At 50.8% G+C, this 22,558-nt stretch overlaps 2 protein-coding genes across 8 annotated transcripts in view; both read left to right on the top strand.

Annotated features, from left to right (window-relative positions):
- Window positions 1–18,233, top strand: part of MSI1 (musashi RNA binding protein 1) — a 35,930-nt gene extending 17,697 nt beyond the window's left edge. For 6 of the 7 annotated variants that reach the window (XM_080392005.1, XM_080392006.1, XM_080392008.1 and 3 more), the window contains 9 exons: window positions 5,218–5,266; window positions 7,275–7,357; window positions 7,977–8,094; window positions 9,698–9,778; window positions 11,066–11,122; window positions 14,071–14,139; window positions 14,265–14,419; window positions 14,916–14,981; window positions 15,949–18,233. In XM_080392005.1, coding sequence (XP_080248131.1) covers window positions 5,218–5,266; window positions 7,275–7,357; window positions 7,977–8,094; window positions 9,698–9,778; window positions 11,066–11,122; window positions 14,071–14,139; window positions 14,265–14,419; window positions 14,916–14,957 — 654 coding nt within the window. In that variant the 3' untranslated portion in view covers window positions 14,958–14,981; window positions 15,949–18,233. The remainder of the gene's footprint in view (window positions 1–5,217; window positions 5,267–7,274; window positions 7,358–7,976; window positions 8,095–9,697; window positions 9,779–11,065; window positions 11,123–14,070; window positions 14,140–14,264; window positions 14,420–14,915; window positions 14,982–15,948) is intronic. The other variant, XM_080392007.1, reaches the window with a different exon arrangement.
- A 91-nt stretch (window positions 18,234–18,324) lies between these two features.
- On the top strand, window positions 18,325–22,558 carry PLA2G1B (phospholipase A2 group IB). Its single transcript, XM_080392982.1, has 4 exons — window positions 18,325–20,633; window positions 20,709–20,868; window positions 21,603–21,730; window positions 22,368–22,558. The coding sequence occupies exons 1-4, from the start codon at window positions 20,600–20,602 to the stop codon at window positions 22,487–22,489; spliced, it is 444 nt and encodes a 147-aa protein (XP_080249108.1). The 5' UTR covers window positions 18,325–20,599; the 3' UTR covers window positions 22,490–22,558.

Below are 22,558 nucleotides of genomic sequence, written 5' to 3' on the forward strand. Positions count from 1 at the left end.
AAATTCTCATGCGTAACATGGTTGCAATGAACAGATGGGGAGGGGAGGAGAAGGGAATCTGATCACCTCTCTTGCGGCAGTAGGCAGTTTGGCTTGTGGTAACAATGCCTCTGGAACAAAGGGTTCTCTGTGCTCCGCATCTGGTAGGCAGATAGCCAAAAATGCTCTAGTGGTAATGGTCATTCAGGTCTTTAGTGGTTCATTTGATATTTACCAGGTGCCCGCGGCACAGCACAAGAGCGGGCAGGAACACCCAGACAGGCTGTCCTGCTCACCTGTGGCACAGAGTGGGCTCTGTCCCTTGGCCGAGTCTCATTCCCAGAGTTTTGAGAACAGGTCTGCAGAGCCGAGTAGAGAAGGGTCTTCCTGGCACTGGACAGGCACAGCATGCCTGCTCCTTGGAGCTGGGCTCTGGGTTGGTGCATCCTCATCCCCAGAATCGACCTGTCCTGTTAGAGCAGCTGGGAGAACCTTGTAGGGTTGCTAATGTCCTCTCTTGACAGGATGGTTGAGCAGTTTCTAGGTCATTTGCTTTATATTTCCCATGTTGAAGCTGTCTCAGCAGTTTTTATTCTTCTGATTTTTCTACAAATATGTTGCCATGGTTCCTTCTAGGACCAGCCCAGCCATCTTCAGGTGGAAGATGCCCATCTCTGCAAAGCCTTTGCTTGAATATTTACAACTTTCTTCAAGATCTGCCCATGTGGAAGTACATCCAACATTTTTTATCAATCTTGTGTTGGAATTACTATTTTTTTTAAATCTGCATGAAGCTGTCATTGGCTTCCTCTTTTGCAGACACCTGTGACTGTCTCAGAAAGACTGAAAGATATTAGAGTGGGACTAAGCCATGGGAAAAATCAGGCGTCTTGGCCAAGGCCAGGCAGATCATGCTGTATTCTATTTTGGTATTAAATGCCTCATATCAGTGCACCTGAATATTTTGGCTAGGCTGAGGGTTGCTTTGGTGGAGTCTCTCTCTAAAACCTGTGACTGTCAACTTTTCCTTCCTGTCACCACCACACTGCTCTCATCAAAACCAGGTGCTGGTTTGAGAAGGGCCTGCCTCCTCCTCTCATGAAGGTGCTGCTTGTAGGTCGTGCAGCAGGTCTCAGCAGTGGCAAATCCATGGAGGATTAGAAGAGCTTCCTCCCCAGGGGCAAATCTTTTTTCACTTTCTGAACGTGTTACCTCCACTGAGCCACAGCCTTTATCTTTCTTCCACTGCCATTTGGTTTTCCGAAGCTAGAGAGAGCCACGGGAGACAGAATTGTGAGGAGGTGATGTTGGACAGCTTGGGTTTAAGACTCAGGGGTGCGGTACCTGCCCCAAAACAGCCAGTCTCCTGTGGTAGGGTTCCTTGGGAAGGATACACCTAGCGAGCAAAAGCCACTGCTTGTGGGACCCCATCATTTTTCCTTGGTGGTTTTTGACCCTCATGGCTAAACATAGGGAGAGACATCATCCCTCAAAATTAACAAACCTTGAACTTCTAAATTCTAACCTCAGATGTTGGATAACTGAAGCTTAGACCAGCAAGTTAAATTGTTCCCTGAGAGAGAGCGCGCCTTTGCCGCTAGCTAAACAGTTTTCTAGTAAAGTGATCTGCTTCTTTGACTGTTTGAAGAATTGAAGCAAATTATTTGGGGGGGCGGCGGCGGTGGGGAAATGGAGGGAAAAACAATTCACCCAGAGAAAAAGCCAGTGTTAAAAGTACAGTTGATCATGGATATTTCCACACCCTGTTAAAGATGAACTTTAGGGGTGCTTCTGAAACTCTTTAAAATGCTGTTTTCCACAGTTTTACATCCAGTTCTCAGGTAGCTTGCCTGTTTTGTCTCTGCCAGCCACCGGGGTCTGGTGGGAGATGGTACCTCCATTGCTGTGCTGCTGGAGAACCCAGACCCCCTTCTTAACCCCGTTCCCAAACATCCCTGCTTCCCCGACCCTGACACCCACCCCGCTGGCCCCGCGTCCCCTCACAGCGCTCCCATGCCCGCTGCCTCCCTCAGGGGGGCGCGGGAAGATGGCGGCAACTCTGTCCCGCCAGAAGCAGAGGGGGGCACTGCCGGTGCAGGAGTGGTCTCGCTGTGAGACCTCGCTCCTGGCGGTGCCGACCCCTTGCGTGCGGCGGTGGCGGGCCCCGGCTCGCGCCCTCCCTCAGACCACGGCGGGCCGCGGTGCGTGTGAGGGCGCCGCCGCTGGCGGGGCGGGCGCGGGCCGGGCGCAGCGGGGAGGCTTTGTGCGCGGCGCTAATCCGGGCGGCAGCTGCTATTGGCGGCCGCGTTGCCGTGGCGACGGCCCCGCCGGCGGCCGCCTTTGTTGGGGCCCGGCGCGGCCCAGCCGGGAAGGGCCCGGCGCGGCGGCGGGGGGGTGTCGGTTCGCCGCCACAATAGCTGCCCGCCGGGGGCTGCCACTCACACCTGACTGCGGCTATGGAGCCGCTGCAGGCCCGGTTTGTCCCGGCCCGGGGCTGGGCTTTGGTAGGAGCCGGCCATGGTACCTCCATCCCTGCAGCGCTTCGTGCGGGGGTCAGCCCGGGTGGCCGGTGCTGCCGGGCTGCAGGGAGCCCTGCGAGCTGAGGCAGCCGGGCCCAGCCCCTCACCTAGCTGCAGGGGTGGTGGCGAGAGCTGGGTGGTGTCTGGTGAGGCCAGACCCCTCAGGCAGGGTGCTGGGAATGGCCGTTCCCTGTGGACACAGGTGAGGCCTTTCTCCTGGTCCCCTGCAGCCTGCCCCGCTGGCCTTCACATGGCTCCAGCACCACCTCTGGACCCCTGCGGCCTGCAGGGCCCTGCTTCACCCCACAGCACTGGCTGAGTGCTGCCTGAGAGCACCCAGCTCATCTCACCTGTTGCTTTGGAAGAAGACGAGAAGATGCTCATGTGTAGGTTTTGTTGGCAATAAAACCCACCAGCTGTAGCCATACACAGTTGAGGCCCTAGAGCTGAGTGGAGTGAGACTATTTCACATATTATGTATATATGCACTTAGCTATCTGTCTGTTAGATTCAGTTCATGGCAGGAAACAGCTTTCAAATAGCATATGCATGTTACTGTAAATACGTTTTTGCAAGGTGAGTATGTTGTGGGGTACTGATCACAAAGAACCACCAGAAACTTAGAGAAAAGCTGAGATGGAGGAAGGCTGCAGCTCTCAGTTCCTGGAGTATGGTTTGGGATGAAGAGGTTGCACATCTCCTGGCTCTGAGTGCTTGAGCACTGCAGGAGTGCCCAGCCATTGCCTGGGATGTTGCTGTGAGGTGGTTTTGTGTGTGGATGAGTGCTGGGCTCTGCCACTTGCAGCTGCTCCCACTTTCCAGGCTCTGCAAAGAAGAGCTTGTTGCTGCGTTGGGTCAGATAGAGTAACTCAGCAGCTGGGTTGTGCTTGTTCCTGCTGGGTTTTTCTTTCTCATGCCCATCTCTCATCGTGGTGGGTTTGTGAGCTCCTGCTACCTGAGTTGAAGTCTTCAGGAGTGGCACTGCCACAGAGTGCGGTTGACACAGCTTTCTCCCAGTGTTTACTGGGAAGGAGGACAGCTATGTGCCCAGCCTTTTTGTGAACTGGATGGAGGATCTAGCTTAAAAAATTGAACCAAGCCAGATAGTAAACCCTCTTGAAATATTTTTTGAGCCGTGTCAATTTTCCCCTCAGTACATCACAGTTGTGTTGGCACCGTGAAGGGAAATGGTGCAGAGACGGGAGCGAGTGTCAATAGGGAATGGCAGCATGATGAGCTGCCATCAGCCCCCAGCTCCCTGGCTGTGTCTTGGGAAGCTGCTGAGGAGTTGCTTCAGGTCTGTGTGAAGTCTTATGTTCCCCGTGGCTCCAACTAGATGCCTGGCATGATTTTCAGGTGTTTGTTGACTTGGCGGAGGGAGGCTGAGCCGGAACGGGAGAAGTGCAAGATGACCAGGAGCCAGGCTGTCTGTTTTCAGCTAGATCTTTGAGGGGTGGACTTGTTGGACAAGCCTGAGGGCATCAAAGATGATTGCTCTTGATGGCAGTGGAAGCATTAGCAAGGGCTCCTTCCATCCTCGTGGCACTGAGGTGGAGCCAGCTGTGCCGTGTTGTCCTGGGGGGCTGAGGCTAGGAGCCCTCTCCCTTCCCTGACTGGGGCTGTGGGCTCTCCACAAGCAAAGCCAGTGGCTGCCTGCACCAGGATATGGACAGCGCTTGCCCTCAGCGGTAAGCTGTTCTGGAGAAGGCAGCAATGCAGATGCTTTCCAGGGACGAGGCAAGGGACGTTGGAGCCCTGTGGAGCTGGGGGCGTGTAGGGCTCACTGCTGGGGGGCAGCTGTCTTGCATGGAGGCGGAGGAGGAAGGCCGGGGCAGCTGCTGGCCAGAGACTGCTCCCGCCTCCCCTGAGCACTTCTTGCACGTCCAGTTTCATAATCGGATTAAGGCAGTGGTATTAGAGAGGAGGGATGGGTCAGTGGGACAGGTTTACACTGGGGCTTACACGGAGGGGATTGAAGTGTATTTTTTAACCCTGCTTGGCCTGACGTGTGTAGCGGTGCAGATGCGCCTCTGCAAGGCAAGACCCAGCGGGAAGATGGGGGGGAAAAGTGGCACCAGGCGGTGATGAGCTCGCCGGGGAGGAGAGCAGCCCCAGGCCGGCTGGGGGATGGGATCCAGCCGCCCCTCCCCCCCGGGAAGGCAGCCCTGCTCAGGCCTTGCAGTAAATTTGCTCTAATTACAGCCTCCAGCAGTGGGAAACCTCACTTAGAGGAAAGGCTCCTCTGGGGTGGGGGCGGGGGCGCTTCCCAGCTTTCCCAGGCAGGCTCTGTTGTCTGAGGCCTCCGCTTCCCCTGTCGCTGGGAGGCCCCTCTTCTACAGCTTTGCTTCTCTTCCCCCCCTTTAATTCTCCTCTCCTTTGAGGCCGGGATTTGGGAACAATGCCTTCCTTGCTCCTTGCCCCCCGGCTGGAGCCACAGGCAAACAATCAGGGTCGCTTGCTGCCAGGGGCTGGGCCGAGGGGGCTTAGCTTGGCTGCACCAGCCCCGGGCTGGTGGGGAAACCATGCTGGTTGTGGTTTGGGGTAGTGCCTGGTGTGGTGGGTGATGTGTGTCTGTGTCCGTGCACGTGCACCCTGTTTCCTCCTTGGAGATAGGAGGTCTTATCTTGATCCCCTTGGCTTTGGGGAGGCCTCTGCAGAAATGCGTCAGAGGATGCTCATGGCAACAGCAATAATCTGATCGGAGCTCTTCTCTTTGCAGGTGGACGATGCAATGCTGATGTTTGACAAGACGACCAACCGACACCGAGGTGAGAGTGATCTTCTGGCTATAGGAGAGGGAACTGTGGAGGGTTTGCCTCATGCCCTGCCTAGGGAGGGGTTAGTATCCCAGCAGCAGGGGATGCGGGTCGCAGCTGCTCTTTATCTTGCCTCCAGTCGCCCCATTCTTTTGCATATGCATCCTTTACCAGTGTCCTGCCGCAGCACAGAGAGCTTTTGTCCAGTGCGTTTCCTGTGCTGTAAACTGGTGAGTTGCAGATATGTGAGAGGAGATGGCCCCCTCCCCTGCCCGCTTACCTCTGTGGCTCCAGCCCGCAGTGTGTGTCTTACCTTGTCCCGAGTAATCTGAGCTCCAGGAAAGCTGACACGAGAGCCTGAAGAGTGCTGCTTCTCGCCCCTTCCTCGGCCCAGAGCCTGCTTGTGCTCCCAGGTCACCTTTTCTTTCCCGAGTCTTGCTAGTGGAGTCTGGTTACAGGATGAGAGCAAGGCTGTAATATTTGCGCTATCCAGACCCAGCCCACCCATGGGTGTCCCTGCTTCTCACTTTCCTGGTGAGTCTTCACACTGCCTACCCGGTGGCGTGGCAGGGCGCGACACTAGCATTGCACCAACTCGGAGATTTATTGGCAACAACTTAACCTGCAAACTCAGCTTCAGCATCTTCCCAATCAGGGCCAGTGACAGCCCTGTGCTGGGCCAGTCTCATGCCTGTGTGTTGTTTGAAGCACTTCCAAGCACTTCTGCTCTCAGATCAGCAAGGGAATGCTCCCTTCTGCTCTTGCTGCACTGTGTGCCCTTCAGGTTTTTGCTTTTTTCTAAAGCCATTAAATCTACTCTGATTGCCTGGCCTTGGATGTTGTTCCAGTTTCATCTTAAAAGGGAAAAAGTGTTAACCCTTGTTCCTCCATGTGTGCCTCCCAGTCGGTAGTACAGTTAAAATTGTTGTTGGGCATTCCGGAAGGAGCAGGGAGAGCAGCCAGCCACTGTGTTGGCAGTAAGGGGCTCTGCCTAGGGTACAGCAGGCCTGGTGCGGGTCTGATGGGGCTCAGAACTGGTTTCAGCATCAGGGTTTTGCTCTTGAATTCCCAAGCTCCTCTGCTCATTGGCGTTGAGGTGAATGATGTGGAACTATCTGGGCATAGACAGATGGAGGAGTTTATGAAGAGACTTTTCTGGCAATATGTAGAAAAAGTGGGGTTCTGGGCAACAGGTGCCCATCTGTTTTTAAAAGTTAATTTTAAAGCACCATGGAACTGGCCAGTTCTGGAAAACGGAAAGCTCTGCTTAATCCCAGCTTGCTTGTAAGGCAAGCTTAAAGACATCCTCCCACCTGCCTCAGTTTTCCAGAAATGGCTGCAGTCAGCTGAGAGTTTAGTCTGCCCACCCGAGTCTTTGCTGAAACTGTCAGCAAAGGAGTTGGTGAGGGAAAGGAGGTGTGAGCGTGGGCCAGGGGCCAGGAACATGCTATCCTGTCTTACCCCAGTTACTAACCTTAGTTTGGTGAAACTTGGCAAATCACTTTGCTTGTGTGTATCTGTCTTGCTCTGTACAACTGCATTGCTGATACTTGGTTGCTTATACAAGGCTTTGTGACCAGTGACTGCTGAGGAAACGTGCAGGGTGTTACTGCTGGTGGGGTGCATTTAGTGAGGATGGTGATGTCCTGGCAAGCAGCTGTTCATTTCTCCGCCGACTCTTTGTGTGAGCGTCTGCCGGGATCCTCCCAAGCATTATCAGCCATGTGGTTTGCCTTGCAAATAGCAAAGTTTAAAAAAACACCCAAACTTAGTTTTGTGAGCAGTTGGGTTCAGAGAAGGTGGGAAGTACAGGATGAGGAGGAAAGGGGAATGAATCTATAAGGGGACAGTCCTGGTTTTGTGCGTAAAAGCAGGATTTGCTGCAGAGGGAAGATGAGTGGCAGCTGTTTCAGAAAGGGCTGATTGTACCGTCCTTCTTTCTGCCAATAAAAGGATGTGGGTAGCGGGTGCAAACTGTGCAGAGCTCTGACCTGATCAAGGAATTTTGCCTTTTCTTCAGGGTTTGGGTTTGTCACATTTGAAAGTGAAGACATTGTGGAAAAAGTGTGTGAAATCCATTTCCATGAGATCAACAACAAAATGGTGAGTGTCTGGGTCAGAACCTGGGGGCGAAGGGACAGAGGTTTGGGATAGAGCGGGGCAGTGGCACAGGGGCGTGGTGTGAGGCACTTGGCTCCCAACACATTTTCTCTGAAATGGGGAACTGGATTGAGTCTTTTCCCTAAAATCACAGCAGCCAGTCTGGGAAAGAACCTCACAGTATGGAGGTGAACTAGCACAATTCTTCAAGGAGAAGAGCTAACTGTAATGAGGGATTGTGCAGTACCTGGAGGTTTTGAAGTTACATGAAACCTCTTGGTGGCCTGCAAGGGGGCCGGTTTTACCTTCATTGAGAAATGAGCAAATTTAGGCTTTGAGGCCCTGGTGCAGGGCCAGGCAGAGCGTCAAGGGCAGCACCAGGAGGAGAAAAGCAGTGTTTGAGCTCCCCATTGCCTGTGGTGGTGGCAGAACAAGAGGGAAGGCTGGCAGTGTGCAGGCCAGAGGCAGGAATGCTAGCGAAGGACGGTGGAATGGGCTGCCAGCAGTGGCTGGGGCTCGGGAGTGCCGTCACAGCAGGCAGCCAGCCTGGGTGCTGCCTGTGCTCTGTGGCAGTGCCCTGTGCCCGTGGCGGCCGAGTCTGATCCTTATTTTCTTGTGGCAGGTGGAGTGTAAAAAAGCTCAGCCGAAGGAGGTGATGTCCCCAACGGGCTCAGCACGAGGGCGGTCCCGAGTCATGCCTTACGGGATGGATGCCTTCATGCTCGGGATCGGCATGCTGGGTAAGGCCAAGGACAGATCTCCTCCCCAGCTCCCGGTCCTGCCAGGCAGCAGCAGCTTAGGGGCTTTATTCCAAGAGCCGGCAGGGCGGCCAAGGGCAGCTCTCCCTGATGCAAGGCCGGGGACACTGGGGGGGCATCGGGACCTGTTTGCGATCACAACTTGCCCTCTGGTGGCACCTGGAAAAACTGCAAACTTGTCACTGCTGCGCAGCAACGGCCGGAGCTGGCCAGGCATAGCCGTGTGCTGGGCAGCTCTGGCCCTCTGCGACTCTGTTAATGGTCCTGCAGCGCCAGAGCCGATAGACTGTAATTCTTTAATGCCTCTCATGGAATAGGTTGTAACTACGTAGCTGAACTGAGTGTGGACTCATCTGTGCCTGGGCATCTTCCTCCCACACTTCTACAGGCTTTATTGAAGAGCCCCCTGGGCTTCCACTTGACAGTGGTCTGTATGAATATCCTCTCTGCCATTTAAAGACTGCAAAAATGCCCTTAAAAGTTCTGGTTAAGCTTTGTCTCACTTTGTTCCCTCCCTCTCAGGGACAGCAAGTATCTGATACATCAAGGAAAACTATACACTTACTATGGGACTGTCTTGTAAGGAGAAATTGGTGACAAGCAGGCTGGGTTTCATGCCTATCAATGATTCTAAGGCAAATGTGTTCAGATAAAAGATTAAAAAAAGAAGGAAGGCCTTTGTAGCCTCCTCTTCCAGGTCCGCAAACCCTTGTGCTTGGATCTGAGTCAAGCATGATCCTTCCAGCATGGGTGCTGTTCCTAGTTTCTCTTCCTCCCCACATTCATTCTAGCTAGGCTTGAGCTGACCCAAGAGCACACTGTTTGCTTAGGGTCATTGCTGGTGTTGCCGGGCAGGGTGTACTTAGCCTGGCTCTCCTTGCTAAGCCTGTCAAGTAGCAGTTAGTCACTGAACAAAACCCCAAAAAGGGCATTTTTTTCCCCCCAGTGCTTTCACTTGACTTATTGAAGGAAAGTAAGTCTCCAGCCTGTGGTTTTAGGTTTTGCCTTTTCTAAGCCATCTGAATTTTAAAGCAGCAAGGCTCAAGCTGAGTCACTGGGAAATCCATGTACTCGTGTCGTGGAAGATCTCAAATCAAATATTCATCTCTGAGTCAATGCCCTGCATTTTCACAGGCTTGTTCTGTATAGGTGGTCAGCTTCCTAGGGAACAGCTTCCTGCCTGGCACCAGAAAGAAGTGCTCTGCCTGCATTTGCCAGCATTCTAGTGCAAAAGTGACTCAGAGCTATTCAGCCATTCAAATGCCCCTACCTCCCTGATCTCCTCCTATTTGTAAATCCAGCTGATGCATCAGAAAGCCTTAGTCTGCAGAGCTGTGAATTTCTGAGAAGGAAATCTCCATGTTGTTACATGTTTGGAGTGAGGAAAAAAATTAAATAGGCCTGCTAAAACTCTTCTGCAGACTCGTGTGCATTGTGCATTCTGCGCAGCGATTTCCTGGGGTTTCTGCTCTTAGCCCTATTTGTGCTTTCTAACACTAATGCTCACACTGCTTGTGAGCAGCCAGGCATTGAGGACATGGACCCTGTGAGCTTGCAGTAACAGAGCCCTTTTCTCTTCCCCCAGGTTATCCAGGCTTCCAAGCTGCCACCTATGCGAGTCGAAGTTACACTGGCATTGCACCTGGCTACACTTATCAGTTCCCCGGTGAGTGGTGCTCCCTGCTCGGTTTTTTGGTCTCTCTTTAGGTGACGGGAGTCCCTGACATGATCCATGACCCAGGATCTGCCCCTTTCACCCTTTCCCCTGTTTGGTCTTTCTTTAAATTGGAGACGGATGTGGAAGGGGGAGGGGAAGAAGCCCTGGAATAGGTGGGAACAGCCTGTCCTTCATTAGGATTATCCTCACACTCCAGTGGCAGGAAAAGCCCAAGGCTGCTCTGACGCCCTTTAGGTTAGCCTCCTCCCTAGGGCTGCTGCTGTGACACAGAAGGGCCCCTGCAGCTCTGCCTGTCTCGCTGCCTTTGTGTGTGTCTGTCTTTCTTTACCAGAGTTGCCACTGCTCTGAAAATAGCACAGAATTCTAAAACATGGCTTTCCATGGGCTGGGGAGCTCCTAGGCACCTGAAATGTAGGTGCCTGCAGTGCTACAGTTGTGTTCTGAACAGCGTCTGGACTACTCAGAGCCTCCAGAAAGCATCTGCTGGGGCAGTGGGCTGCAGATCCCCTGCAAACTGGGTGGTTTCAAACTCCAAACCCTGCCATGTGCTCAGAACGTGGATTCTGTGATCAATGGCTGGAACCTGCTGTGCTGCAGCTGCTCAGAGTTCTCTGGGGCCTCTTCTCCCTCCTGTTGTCTGCGAGGTAGGGGAACAAGGCAGAGCACACTCAGGGAAAAGACTTGTCTTGCTATTTTCTAGAGAAGTGGCAACTTCGAGCATCCCTTCCTTACTCCATCCCTCAGTGTGATGGTTTATAAAGAGGTCTCGATGTTAGGGGCTGGGAGTGGGAAGTTTCCTCTTTGCCTGAGGAGAGCCCAGGCTGAAGATGGCTGAAAGTTGCTGTTGCCTCCTAGCTGTCTGGAAGCTCTCCGTGAATTCAGTTTATGGGTCTCAGTTGTAGTGGCTTCAAGTGCCTCATTGTAAACCTGTGCCCAGATGAATGTGGCACATACTGAGCACCCACTGGCATTGCAGCCCAGAGGTCAGATTGGATGGGTGGCAGAGCAGTGCTCCAGGGAAGACCTGAGGCTGCACAATGAAGCTTGCACTTGCCCTGCTTTGGCCAGATTAATTCTAAGGATAAATGGATCCTTTCAGTCTCCAGGGCAGGAGTCCAGCACCTTTCAGCACCAGTTACAAATTAAAGAAGACACTGGCTTGCTTGCAGTCTGGTTGCAGGCTGCTCCCCCAGGAGACCCCGGCTGCTGTGTCTCTGCGGGGTCTCCCTCGGGGTGTTTGATGAGTTCCTAAGCTGTCTTGCATTTCGTTTTTAGAGTTCCGTGTAGAGCGGACCCCTCTCCCGAGTGCCCCCGTCCTCCCTGAGCTCACAGGTCAGTCCCGCTCATTTCCTAAACTCACAAGCTGGAAGGGGAGAAGGGGGCTTTGGGCTGTTCCAGTGATGTCGCTGCTCCAAAGCCTGGCGCAGTTAGACTGGAAATGTTTCTTATTTCCTCTTCCATCTGTACGAGCTCCATCCAAAGCTGGGGCTGGAAAGATGGAGAGGCAATCAGAGCCATGTGTATTGCCTCTGAGAAGGGCAATGCAGGTCATACAAAATGAAGGCATGTAATCCTTAGATGGTGTTTCCTGCTGTTTGCCTCATTTTTAGCTCTTTGCTCCAGGCTGGGTGTAAACCAGAGATGGAAAACTGCAGAGAGCAGGGTGACTTCTCAAAGGTCTATAAATGACCTTAACCTGAGCTGCTGCAAAGATGAGATTTGGAGTGCTGGGAGGAGGGAGAGGGTGTAGGGGCACTCCTGGTTGCTCTAATCCCATTTCCCTGTGCAGGAGGGGCTACAGGGAATGCATTACTTGCTCTGGGTGGTAGCAGCTCCCCAGCTGCTCCCACATGGGCTTCCCAGGCAGAAGCGAGCGTGGTGGGACTCTACAAAGTCCTACAGTTTTATAGGGAACAGTGGAATGAAATGGGGACAGAGGACTATTCTCCAGAGACTAGTTCTGGCTCAGTGTCCTCATGGTGCGAATACCCTCTGGATCTTCAGCCCCTGGGTTGTGCACAGTCTGTTCTGTCTAGGTGATGCTCCTTCTGTCTGCTCTCCCTTTCATGGCCCTGTTTTCCCCAGTTCTGTCCTGTCTATGGTTTCTGTTGTAGAAAAGCAGATTTGTGTAGCACCCCGCTCCCTGTGTGCCATCTCATTTCTGTGGTGTTCTTCCTCCCCAGCGCTTCCTTGCCCACACCTGTTTCAGATTTGAGCCTCTCTGCAATGGGGGTGTAGAAAAGCTTTCTGGGAAGCTCTCCTGGAATTAGTGGTATGAACAGGCTTGAAAGGGAGTTTCTGTGGCACAGAACTGTTTCATCCTTAGGGAGTCTCCATTCCTGAGGATGCTGAGATTGGCAGCCACCAATGAACAAATTTCCCAGAGGGAGGTAGGGGGAGACTAAATCCTAGCTCCCTTGTAATAAAACCCTTCCCTAATACCATGTATGCAACTGCATAAGCACTTGACCCCTGTCTCTGAGCCTTCTGGTTGCCAGGCAAAAGAGATGCAGGTCCAGCTGTTTACACGTGTGTTTTTCCGCAAAACCCATAAAATTTGTAGAGGAACGTTGGTGACTTGGCGAAAGTGCTTTTCCCTCCAAGGTCCACCCCCAGCTGCACTGTGCTTTTTCCTAGCAGAAGTGAAGCACCCAAGGCCTGGCTGTCACCGGTGGCTGGGGTGCACCAGGGCTCTGTACAACAAGAAGTTATTAATGCTGCTGTCCTGGCTGGGTGCCATGTTAGCTTACAGTCCTGAGTGTCTCACTGAAGTACCAGCTGGGGATCGTGGCATTCTTCCCTTGCCGTTACGCTTACCTACTGTTAAACAGTCACTGTGCAGCCTCTTGGCTAGGCCAAGAGCTGCGATTCTCATGTATAGGCTGGAGTTGGTCCCACGAAGGGCAGGGCCCCCTTCGTTCCTACAAAGGCCCAGCGAGCTGTGCAGGGCTCGAGGGCCCTTGTGCCTTCAAGTGGATGCATGCGTGTAAATGGGCTGCGCTTTATGGGCTTGGCAAGTGGAACTGAGATGAGGGGATGGCACAAGCAGGGATGATTGCTCCAGCATGCAGGGAGCTAACACGCAGGTGCTTTATCATCACAACACAAACCTGGTGTCTCAGTTGATAGACTGCAAAGGCCAGAAGGGTTTTTCCTGGAAAAAGAGCTGGAGTCTTTTTGAGAAGACCTGGCCTCCTTTCTGAGTAAAACCACATTCATTCAGCTGTGTATTAGGGACTTAAAGCAATGATGGGGCAGGAGGGAGGCTGCCAGCAGCTTTTCCTCCCTGGAACAGCATCTTTGGGGGTGATGCAAAGCAGCAACATGCTCATGTTGGCCCAGGGCCTGTAATGAGCGGCTAACCTAGATATAAGCCTCGTATGACGTTGGCTTGAAACAGGCTGGTGCCTGCTACTAAATATTCCCTCATAAGCTAGTCTGGGTTTCAGCCTTAACGCGATTGATTTGTTCTGACCTCTTTTTATGGTGCTCTAAACAGAATCACAGTGAATTTCACATTCAAGCATGAAATGCTGACCCAGTCATTTTAAGGGCAAAGAGAAACATACTGGCTAGATGCCTCCTGCCCCGAGGGCTGGATGCCTGTGGCAGTAGAGTTGGGAATTAGAACTCCTACATATGAATTAAGACTTACTGTTTTAATTAAGCCATTTCTAGTTCCTGCTCCCTAGGTGTATGTTTCCTGCTCTTCTACAGGAACAGCAAGGGTTTGAGCAGTTCAGAAGCACAGCTCAGAGTGGGGAGAGTGGCGTGTCTTGGGCAGAATAGAGGAACAGGGAGAAAGAGGCTATTAAACTGTTATTCAAGAGTAATACCAAGGGACAGAGAGGAGGGGCTGAGCCTTGGGATGCTGAGCTGACAGCTGCTGTCCCTGAGCTGCTGTGTTTCTTCACATTTACAGCCAAAATCTGGATCTGTAGCTTCAGATTAACTGCATCTTGCAAGCTAAGTAGCGACAGGATACATCTGAAATTGCCCACTTCTGGTTCAGCTCTTCCACATAGTGCCCTCAGCTGCTCCAGTGGGTGGGCTTAGCAGAGCATGGCTAGTGAGTTTCCGCGGCCATTTGCTGTGCAAAAGGATACTAATAAATGCAGGGCTGTGCACTTCCCTATTGTCACCCTTTGATGTCCTGTGTGATGCACTAAGCTGATAAGTCTCTGTGGGCCTGGCATTTTGCAGCGGGAAATGAAAGCTCCTGTTGAGGAGTTTCCCGTGTAGCCACAGTGCCCCTGAGATGCCTGTTCCTTCTTTTCCAGCAATCCCTCTCACTGCGTATGGACCAATGGCGGCAGCAGCAGCTGCGGCGGCTGTGGTGCGAGGGACAGGTAACTGCCACTTTCCTCCTCAGCGCGGTGTCCTGTCACAGAGGTTTGCGAGGGACTTCGGGAGGGGGGTGGGACGGGGTTGCATTTTTGGGATCTTCACTATGTAGTTTTACTGCCTCCTGTAGGTTCCACTCCCAGTCGCACCGGTGGATTTCTGGGCACCACCAGCCCCGGGCCGATGGCAGAGCTTTACGGAGCTGCTAACCAGGACTCAGGGGTCAGCAGTTACATCAGTGCTGCTAGTCCAGCCCCGAGCACCGGCTTTGGCCACAGCCTAGGGGTGAGTGTTCCCTGTCGGGTTCTGTGCAGGGGCAGGAAGGTGGAGAGTGTTATGGCCAGGGGAAGGGACTGCATCTCCATGTGGTGATGGAGGTGAGCAGCAGCAGGTGACACCCTCTCAGCCCACAGCCTGCTTTCTGGTTAAGAAATACCACCCGCTGCAGCATTTGCCATGCCACTGCTGAGCCCCAGACCACAGATGGCTGGTACAGAATGCAACAGTTCGCTTGGAGTCCACCTCCCTGGTCTCCACTGGCTCTCCCTGACCACTACGCGAGGTCCTGATCTCCAGACTTTTCCCTGATCTGGCCCAGACTTTCCAAGAGCCCATCTTGGCCCTGTTGCAGGGTCCTGCAGGGTGATGTGCTGTTTAGTCCTGATGCCTCCAACTGAAACTGGCTTTCCTAGCATCTGGGTCATGACTGAAATTGTTGCAGTAGTAATTCTTCTTCACTTTTCTTTTGTTTAAGAGTGGGGTTTTAACTCTTTCTTTGCAGGGTCCCTTGATTGCAACAGCTTTTACCAATGGGTATCACTGAAGCTGGGGACCAAGGAGGCAGGAGGTAAGAGAGCTTTGAATAGGCATGGGTAATGAGAGGAGTGAAGTTCTCAGCTGGCCTCTGTGCTTAGGCTCATGGCAGGAGCTGTGGATGGTGCTGTGAGGCTTGCTGGCCTGACCCAGCCTGTGGGAGGAGTCCTGTGGCCAGCCTGGGCCAGAGGCATGGCAGGTTGGTTCCTACCTTACACTCCCCAGGCTGGGAGTGCTGTGGAGAGGTCATTTAGCGTCTGGACTCAGAGAGGATATGGAAGCACTCACAGAAAGAGAAAAGTTCTGAAGAAGGGCTGGCCAGAATCATAACCTAGTGGTGATCCTGAGAGACAAGCTTGGCTTACCTGTGTGGCTGGGGAAGCCTCCTCCATGCAGCTGGTTGTTCTCACTGCTGCTGAGACCACTGTCTCTGGGGAGTGAGGTTTTTCCTCTTCCTCCTGGAAGGAGGGCAGAAGGAAAATCTGAGTCTGGTCAATTTTGTTTCTGTTCCTCGGATGGGCCTGAGAGGGAACTGGTGAATGGTCTCCGTTTACTTTGCAAACGTGGCTGAAATTAGCTGGCTTAAAATGAAAATTCAAAACTCCTCAGTTTTCAAAAAGGAAGGCAAAAATGTGCAGTGAACAGTGTCCAGACAGGAGCCCATGGCAGCCTGGCAGGGTTCCACCAAGCTGAGTGCTGGAGAAACGGCTGGACCCCACTTCACCACAGGCCTCCTGGGGCCCAGGAGTGCCACAGCTCCAGGCAGGCAGGCAGGCTGCATGGCATGTGGGGCCTTGTTTCCCAGGCCTGCACATTGCCATGAAAGATGGAAGCATCTCTGCTACGCTCAGTCACTGTGCAGCAAGATGCAGAGCAAGTTTGTATTGGGGCAGGTTTGGGTATCAGGTATTTCTATCAGATCACACTGGAAGAAAATCCCAAGAGAAAAGCTGTTGGTTGTTCCAGATCCTGTCCCTTCCCTCCCTTGCTGTGTCCCACAGATTCCCCAGTGACCTAACCGAGGACAGCGAGCGGCTGGAGGATCTGGTGAGCCTCGGGGGATGAGCCAAGGTTACCTTTTTCTTGAATCAAACTGCACACTGCCGGCTGGCTGCCAGGCTCCTGCCGCCCTGCCCTGATCCCTCCCTTTGACCAGACCACACTGGACTGAACCCGAGGAGATCATCTCGCTTTCTTACTAACCACCGACGGTTTACGCTTTCCCCCCTCCCTGCCCCCAGCCCACCGATTCTTCTTTTATTTATTTTATTAGCTGTTAGTTTTATTTTTTTATTTTATTTTTTTATCTTTTTTTGGGGCTACCCCTTCTTTTTGTTGTTTGCTCTTTCCCGAGCTAGTAGACATATTTTATGAATTGGCTTTGTGATTGTGTTAGGTAGTTTTTATTGAGGAGTATTTTTATTTGGCTTTGAAACTGTTTTGAATATTTTCAACTCTGTTGTTGTCGTCAGTGTTTTTAAAGCACGGTATGTAACAAGAATGCAGTTCTGAAGGGAAGAAAGAGACACAGAAAGAGCAAAGGCTGAGAGGAACTGATGTATTTCTATTTTTTTTAAAGAAACTGTTTTTAATTGTTTCTGTTTTGTAAATGTGAGGCTTTGAAAAGTGTGAAACTCCAAGGATCCGAAAACGTTGGACATCGCTATGGAACAAAACAAATGTATATTTTGCTAAGTGAAAAACACTATCCTTACAGCTGAAAGATTTTTTTTTTCTAGGTTTAGTTTTACGTGGGGTTTTCTTTTTCCTCCTGTATAATATGTAAATATCGCGAGCTGAACCTGGCTGCCACCTGCAGCCTGGCTCCAAGGAGCAGCTCCAGGTCCTGGACTTGGTGCCGCAGCGTGAGCAATACTCTCCAGCAGAATCCTGACAGGACTCCGTTCTTTTTTTGTACACCTTTTACTGTAAGATTTTAAGACCTCTGATGAGATGAAAGGGGGTGGGGGGGGCGGGGGTGAAATGTACCGGCCATCGGCTGTTTTGCTGAGCGGGTTAAAGCTGCTTCCAGTTGCTCGATGTACAGACTCCCATCACTGGGCTCCGTAGTGCCAGCCTCTGGTTTGGCTTTAGGTAAAGGGCTTTACCGCCATTGCTTGTCTTGGTTACTTTGAAAGGAATTCACTCTCCAAACACTATTGCTTGCGTCAAGATTTCCTGGGAAAGGGGATCCTCCTCCGGAGGTGAGGGTATTGGAAGGGGTGTCGGCCAGGGCCGGGGGGAAATTTGGGTGGTCATTTTCTGAAGGGCAGGGCGCTGGGTTGGGGAGTCATTAATGGGGGAGAAAAGCATTAGGGTGGTGATTTGGGGGCGGGTTAAGGGCTTCTCAGGGATTATATGAATTATAGAATTGCAGCTTCCCGTTTGCTTTACTCTGTGTTCTGAAGACTGTGGGAATTTGTCCGTTGACCTGTGTGTGGGGTATCTGGTCCCTTCTCCAGAACCTGCTGGGGCTTCTCCTGGTGCGGTCCAGGCCCCTGCTAACAAGCATTTGGCCAGGGGAGGCCTCCAGCAGGAGTACACGGGGCAGGTTTGGGTCTGGATTTCAGTGAACCAAAGACCTTGTTAAGGGGGGTGATTAAGCCTTTTATTAAGATGCAGCCAAACTCTTTTCCCAGGGAAATAACAGCTTCATCTTAAGTTTTAAAAATCATTCCCTCTCTTCCCCCAAACTGAGCCCCTGTAAAGGAGAGGGGTGTTTAGAAAAGGACTGGGAGGGCCACAGTACCCACAGGGCCCTTTTTCTCTTCCATCTCTCCCCCGTCTGCCGGAGCTTGTCCTGACCTGGGCGATGCGTTTGGAGAGTTCTGTCTAGGTAAGAGGGTACTTAACAGATCAGTACTGAAAACACAAAGCAATAATTTTTGTTACTGAGACAAGAGTCTGTATGTCTGTTTTTTTAAATATTTCCTAATTAAAGAAGAGCTGCATTTTATTGGGTTTATTTTTATTCTATATACTTCAAATTTGGGTCTGCGGACAGCGCTTTCCTCCCTCTTGGTATATGCGCTGAACTGCTTCCGTGCCCCCTCCAGACATCCAAGGCCAGCTGTGCTGCTGCTGGGCTGTGATTCACTCTCTGGCCAGTGCTGCCACTGCCTGGAGGCTGGGGCTCCGGTTTCAGGGTGGGCATTTTTTTTAAAAGAAATAAAGCTGTGTTTTTAAGCCAGTAAGTTATTACACTCCAATGTTTGTTCTCTCCACACCTGTAACCCCTTTTCCAGATTTCAGTTTTAAATTCCTAATAAATTATTTGAAAACTGTCCTTCTCTGTCATCATTTGGGGGTGGGAGATGTTCACATGGAAGAGATTTCAGGTGAACTGAGACCTGGCAGGAGTCGCATCCTGCCATTAGGATAAAAGCCCCAGGCAGGGCTCTGACTCCGTGTTCTGCTCCCAGACTTTGGCAGAAGCCCAGTTTATAATGTGAGGCAGATCTGGTTTAGGAGAGATTATGTCTCTTCTGTACATTACAGAGGTTTTGTATAGATATTTGTAGGTTCAGGAGAGGAGGCGATCGTGTGGTGCTTACATGTTGGACTCAGGTGCTCCATATTTAATGACTACGGTGGACCAAGGAGGTTAGATCTAAGAAAGTAAAATGTAGAGATGGGAAGGGAGGAAAAGTTCTTAACAGACAACACTACAAGAGAAAGATTAATTCTACCAGTGTGGAACCCTGTGCCTAATTATTTGTCTTAATTACAAACAACTCCTAAAAATAATTTAAGGCTCAATCCTGTAAGTTTAGGAACCAGGTGTAAGTTCAGATGTCCTCACAAGCATACTAAGGACCAGCTGTTTTGTATGCAGCACAGGTTGGGGGAAACCAAAAATAGCACTGGTGGAAAAATCTTTACCCTGCTGGGATTTTTCTCATGAGGCTGTCTTGTAGTGCTCACATGCTCACTTTCCCGCACTTGGTGACCCCCTTGTCAAATTAAAATGTATGAAATCCAAGATATGACAGTATTTTTGATTTGTGACTTAAAAAGGCCAGTTCATTGGAAGGTTTCTTGGCAACATCAATAATAAATCAGACATTAAGAAGTGAGGAAAAAAGAACCACAGAATCTTAAGGTTCAAATGTAAGAGAACAGAGAAACAATAATTTAAAAAGAGTAAAGGTAGCCAAAGTAGCAATGGAAGAAGTAAAAGAACACTTAAATAGATATTGAAGTGAAAGTCAGCAGATTGATCTGTGGGCAAAATTCTTTTTTGTGAACTAACTGTGGTACAGACTGTCCTTTACATCAGCCTTTAATGTTTGTTCAATGTTCTATTAGGACACAAAAATCTTGAACCTGTAACTTGGCATCTCTCTTTGGCTTTAGGTAACCTATGAGTGGGGAATCCCAGAGAATCAGAGCTTGTGACAGATTAAAAAAAGTCAGAATGGTTCTGGTTGTTCAACAGCATGTCTAACTTTAACTACACAACCTATGGATAGTCAACATCCTATGGATGCTATGGGCACCCTGGTATAGTTTCAAACCCTGTGTGTGGGAAGATGTCCTCATCACCCCTTACAGAAACATGCATTTGAACTTACTGAAGTGTGGTGAACCCGAAGTTTCCTGAATAAGCACTCTGGTATATTGGGCTGTTGCAACAAGATGGGCTTTGCCTCTTGCTATGCTCTTAAACACTGAAGGCTTGTTTGGTGCTTTAGAAAAAAAAATGCAGACGGATTATCAAGTGAGCTGTCTAGGATGTTTATCTTGAGTGTGTAAAAATGCCAAACCTGTAGCCATGAGAATGTTAGAGCTTCTGGGGTCTAAATATGAGTACAGTATTTTTGACTTATCCCTGTCTGACTCCAGGAAGCTTTTTCTTACCCATTTTTTGATCTTTCAAGGTTCTCAGCTTGCCTCATGCCTTGGCATAAAGAACCAAAGAGCCTAACTGCGTTCTGTGTCGGTGCTGGAGAAAGACAAACTGCTGTCTCCAAGCTACTGAAACCTGCTGTGTGTGTTGAAACTTGTAAGCCCCATTCATTTCCAGTGTAACTCCCTTAAGGTCATGTAAAAGAAGATACTACTGCTTGTTTCAGCCAGATACAGAGGCTTTCCAGGTTGCTTGGCTCCTGTTTCTTGCCACCTTCTCTATGGTTTCAAAGTGAAAAACAGCTTGAATTTTTTTCAGTTCAGCTCAAGCCAAATTTTGGGTGAGTGGACAACCTGTACCTTATTCTCAGAATTAGGCCAGCAGAATCCATGGAGAGATACAGGATTAATGATAAGTGGGATACCATTCAAAGAGGATACCAGTATCAGTAGGATACTGATGCCAGCAATTTCCAACATAACTATCACACTGCTATTATTTTTCTGTAGAGAGCCCTTAAAGATGTCCAGATCTTTCAGGCTGACTTCTAACAGTAACATTAAAAGAATTTAACAGCAAAAATCTAGAGAGCAAATATTTGCCTCCCTGACTTTCATAGATTTAACTCCAATGGCCTTCAACCTGTCGTGTCACAAACTGCTACCCACAGGCTCTGATGGAAGAAGTCTGCATTTAGTAACATAAATACTGGGTTGTTTATCTCATACCCATGTCAAGGTGAGCTTGTCATATAAAGAGCCCTGTGTTTTCTTTGGCGCCAGTGTCTGTCAAGTCCTCCGAGAATGAAGTCCCTGGCTCTGCTTTTCCTGCTGTCTGGTGTGTAGGTGGCAACCACCCTCCGCCCCGACTGGTAACACCATGCCTAAGACTAACCTTTGTGTCTCTCCTCAGTGGGTGCAGCCAGCGCTGCTCTCTCACCCCGGGCGGTGTGGGAGCTTCGCAGCATGATCAAATGCGCCATGCCGGACAGCCATCCTGTGCTGGAATTTGCTGACTACGGCTGCTACTGCGGCTTGGGAGGCAGCGGGACTCCAGTGGATGAGCTTGACAGGTTTATAAAACTGTGCTTTTACAAAACTCTTTCCTTGCTTGTGCTTTCATGGTCCTGCATACCAGCTTCCTCAGCTGGCCCTGCCTATAAATGCTCACAAAACTCTCTGGCTGCTGTGAATGAAGCTTTCTCTCAAAGACTGATCCAAGGAAGAAAGGATGTGTAGTATCACACCTTGATTCCTTATTAGTAAAATAAAATATAATCCCAACAACTGTTTTCTCTTCTGTGGTAGCTACACTGCACTAATTCCAGCATTCTTTTTTTTGCAGCAGTGCCTTGCCAGCAGCCAGGACGTAGCTCTGCACACACTGCCCAGCACACAACTATCAGCATGTGCAGGGCTGAGCTGCAAAATGCTAAGTGGCTTGGGCAGTTCAGAGATCACACAGGTCTGATAGCAAAGACACGGTGAATTGTGTCAGCTGTTAGCTCATCCATTACCGGGCACTGACAGGGCACATAGGGTAAATGCTGGCTTTTGCTTTCCCTGTGCCTAATAGACAACTGTGAAGATGCTCCAGTAACTACACATGTACCAGACACCCCTGGACGATTAGCTGGCAGAACTGTGTCCCTTTGAGGTCCTTCATGCCTGACCTCTTATCACTGTGTATCTTTTTTTGTTGTTGTTCAGTGCCTTGTCAAAGCAATACTAGTGTATTGATGTGTCTTACAGGTCAGCCAAGTTTGCATTTCTGGTATTTTCTGACCTTTTCCTCCTTGTTTCTCAGGTGCTGTCAAGCACATGATCACTGCTACTCGGAGGCAAAGAAACTGAAGTCATGCAAATTCCTCTGGGATAACCCCTACACAAAGCTGTACCATTACAGCTGCACCGATGGAAATATTACGTGTAGCAGTACGTCCACTTCCACACCACTCTGCTTCAAATGTTACTCCAGAGTCTGTTCTGAAGGAACAGGGCCGTGTTACACTCCATGCATCTGTGGCAGGAAAGTGCAGTGCAAGTCACTGCCAGGGAGGGTGGCTGTTAGAAATGGGGCACCTCACATAGTCACTGGAGTGAATATTCACCATATAGCAGACAATTTAAAGTTTATGAAGATACATGGTATTGCAATACATAGGGAAGCCTGTCCCCTCTTCAGGGGACCGAGTCCCTTTGGTACTTTCCTGGGAGTCCAAACTTTAATGGCAGTATTTAAGAGATCAGCATGCCAACTAGGAAGCATTACACAGCTTCTGGCAGACATCTGTAACGTAACGGTGGAGCTTCTATAGGGCTCTGGAATGGAGGTAAATAGCAGATAGGCTGGCAAACAGAACTGCAGGGAAGGAAGGAAAGAAGGAGCGAGGTGGCTGGGCCAGAGCACATGGCTTTGGGACCAGAGGGTTAGCAGGGAGAAGCACATACACCCTGAAAACGATGGCAGTAGTGAAATGGCTATGCCCTGGCACCACACATGCCTGCCTGCATCACTGCAATGCCTGGTGATGGAGCTGCGGAGTCTGACCACTGCTGCTCTCTCCTCCAGGCAAGAACAGCGAGTGCGCGATGTTCGTCTGCAACTGCGACCGCACCGCTGCCATGTGCTTCGCCAAGGCACCCTACAATCCCCAGCACAGCCGGCTGGACACCAAGAAATACTGCAACTAGTCCTCCTCCACTGCCCCTCAGGGCGGCAATGGGCCAGCGGCGGCCTGTCACTAATACACGCCTTGCAAC

This window comes from Falco punctatus, assembly GCF_963210335.1.
Source record: "Falco punctatus genome assembly, chromosome: 1".
Classification (NCBI taxonomy): Eukaryota; Metazoa; Chordata; class Aves; order Falconiformes; family Falconidae; genus Falco; species Falco punctatus.

Coding starts and splice junctions, on each gene's coding strand:
- PLA2G1B (XM_080392982.1), top strand. CDS start 20,600: ATGAAGTCCCTGGCTCTGCTTTTCCTGCTGTCTG. Junction 20,634..20,708: donor TCTGCTTTTCCTGCTGTCTG/GTGTGTAGGTGG, acceptor GTCTCTCCTCAG/TGGGTGCAGCCAGCGCTGCT. Junction 20,869..21,602: donor CCAGTGGATGAGCTTGACAG/GTTTATAAAACT, acceptor CTTGTTTCTCAG/GTGCTGTCAAGCACATGATC.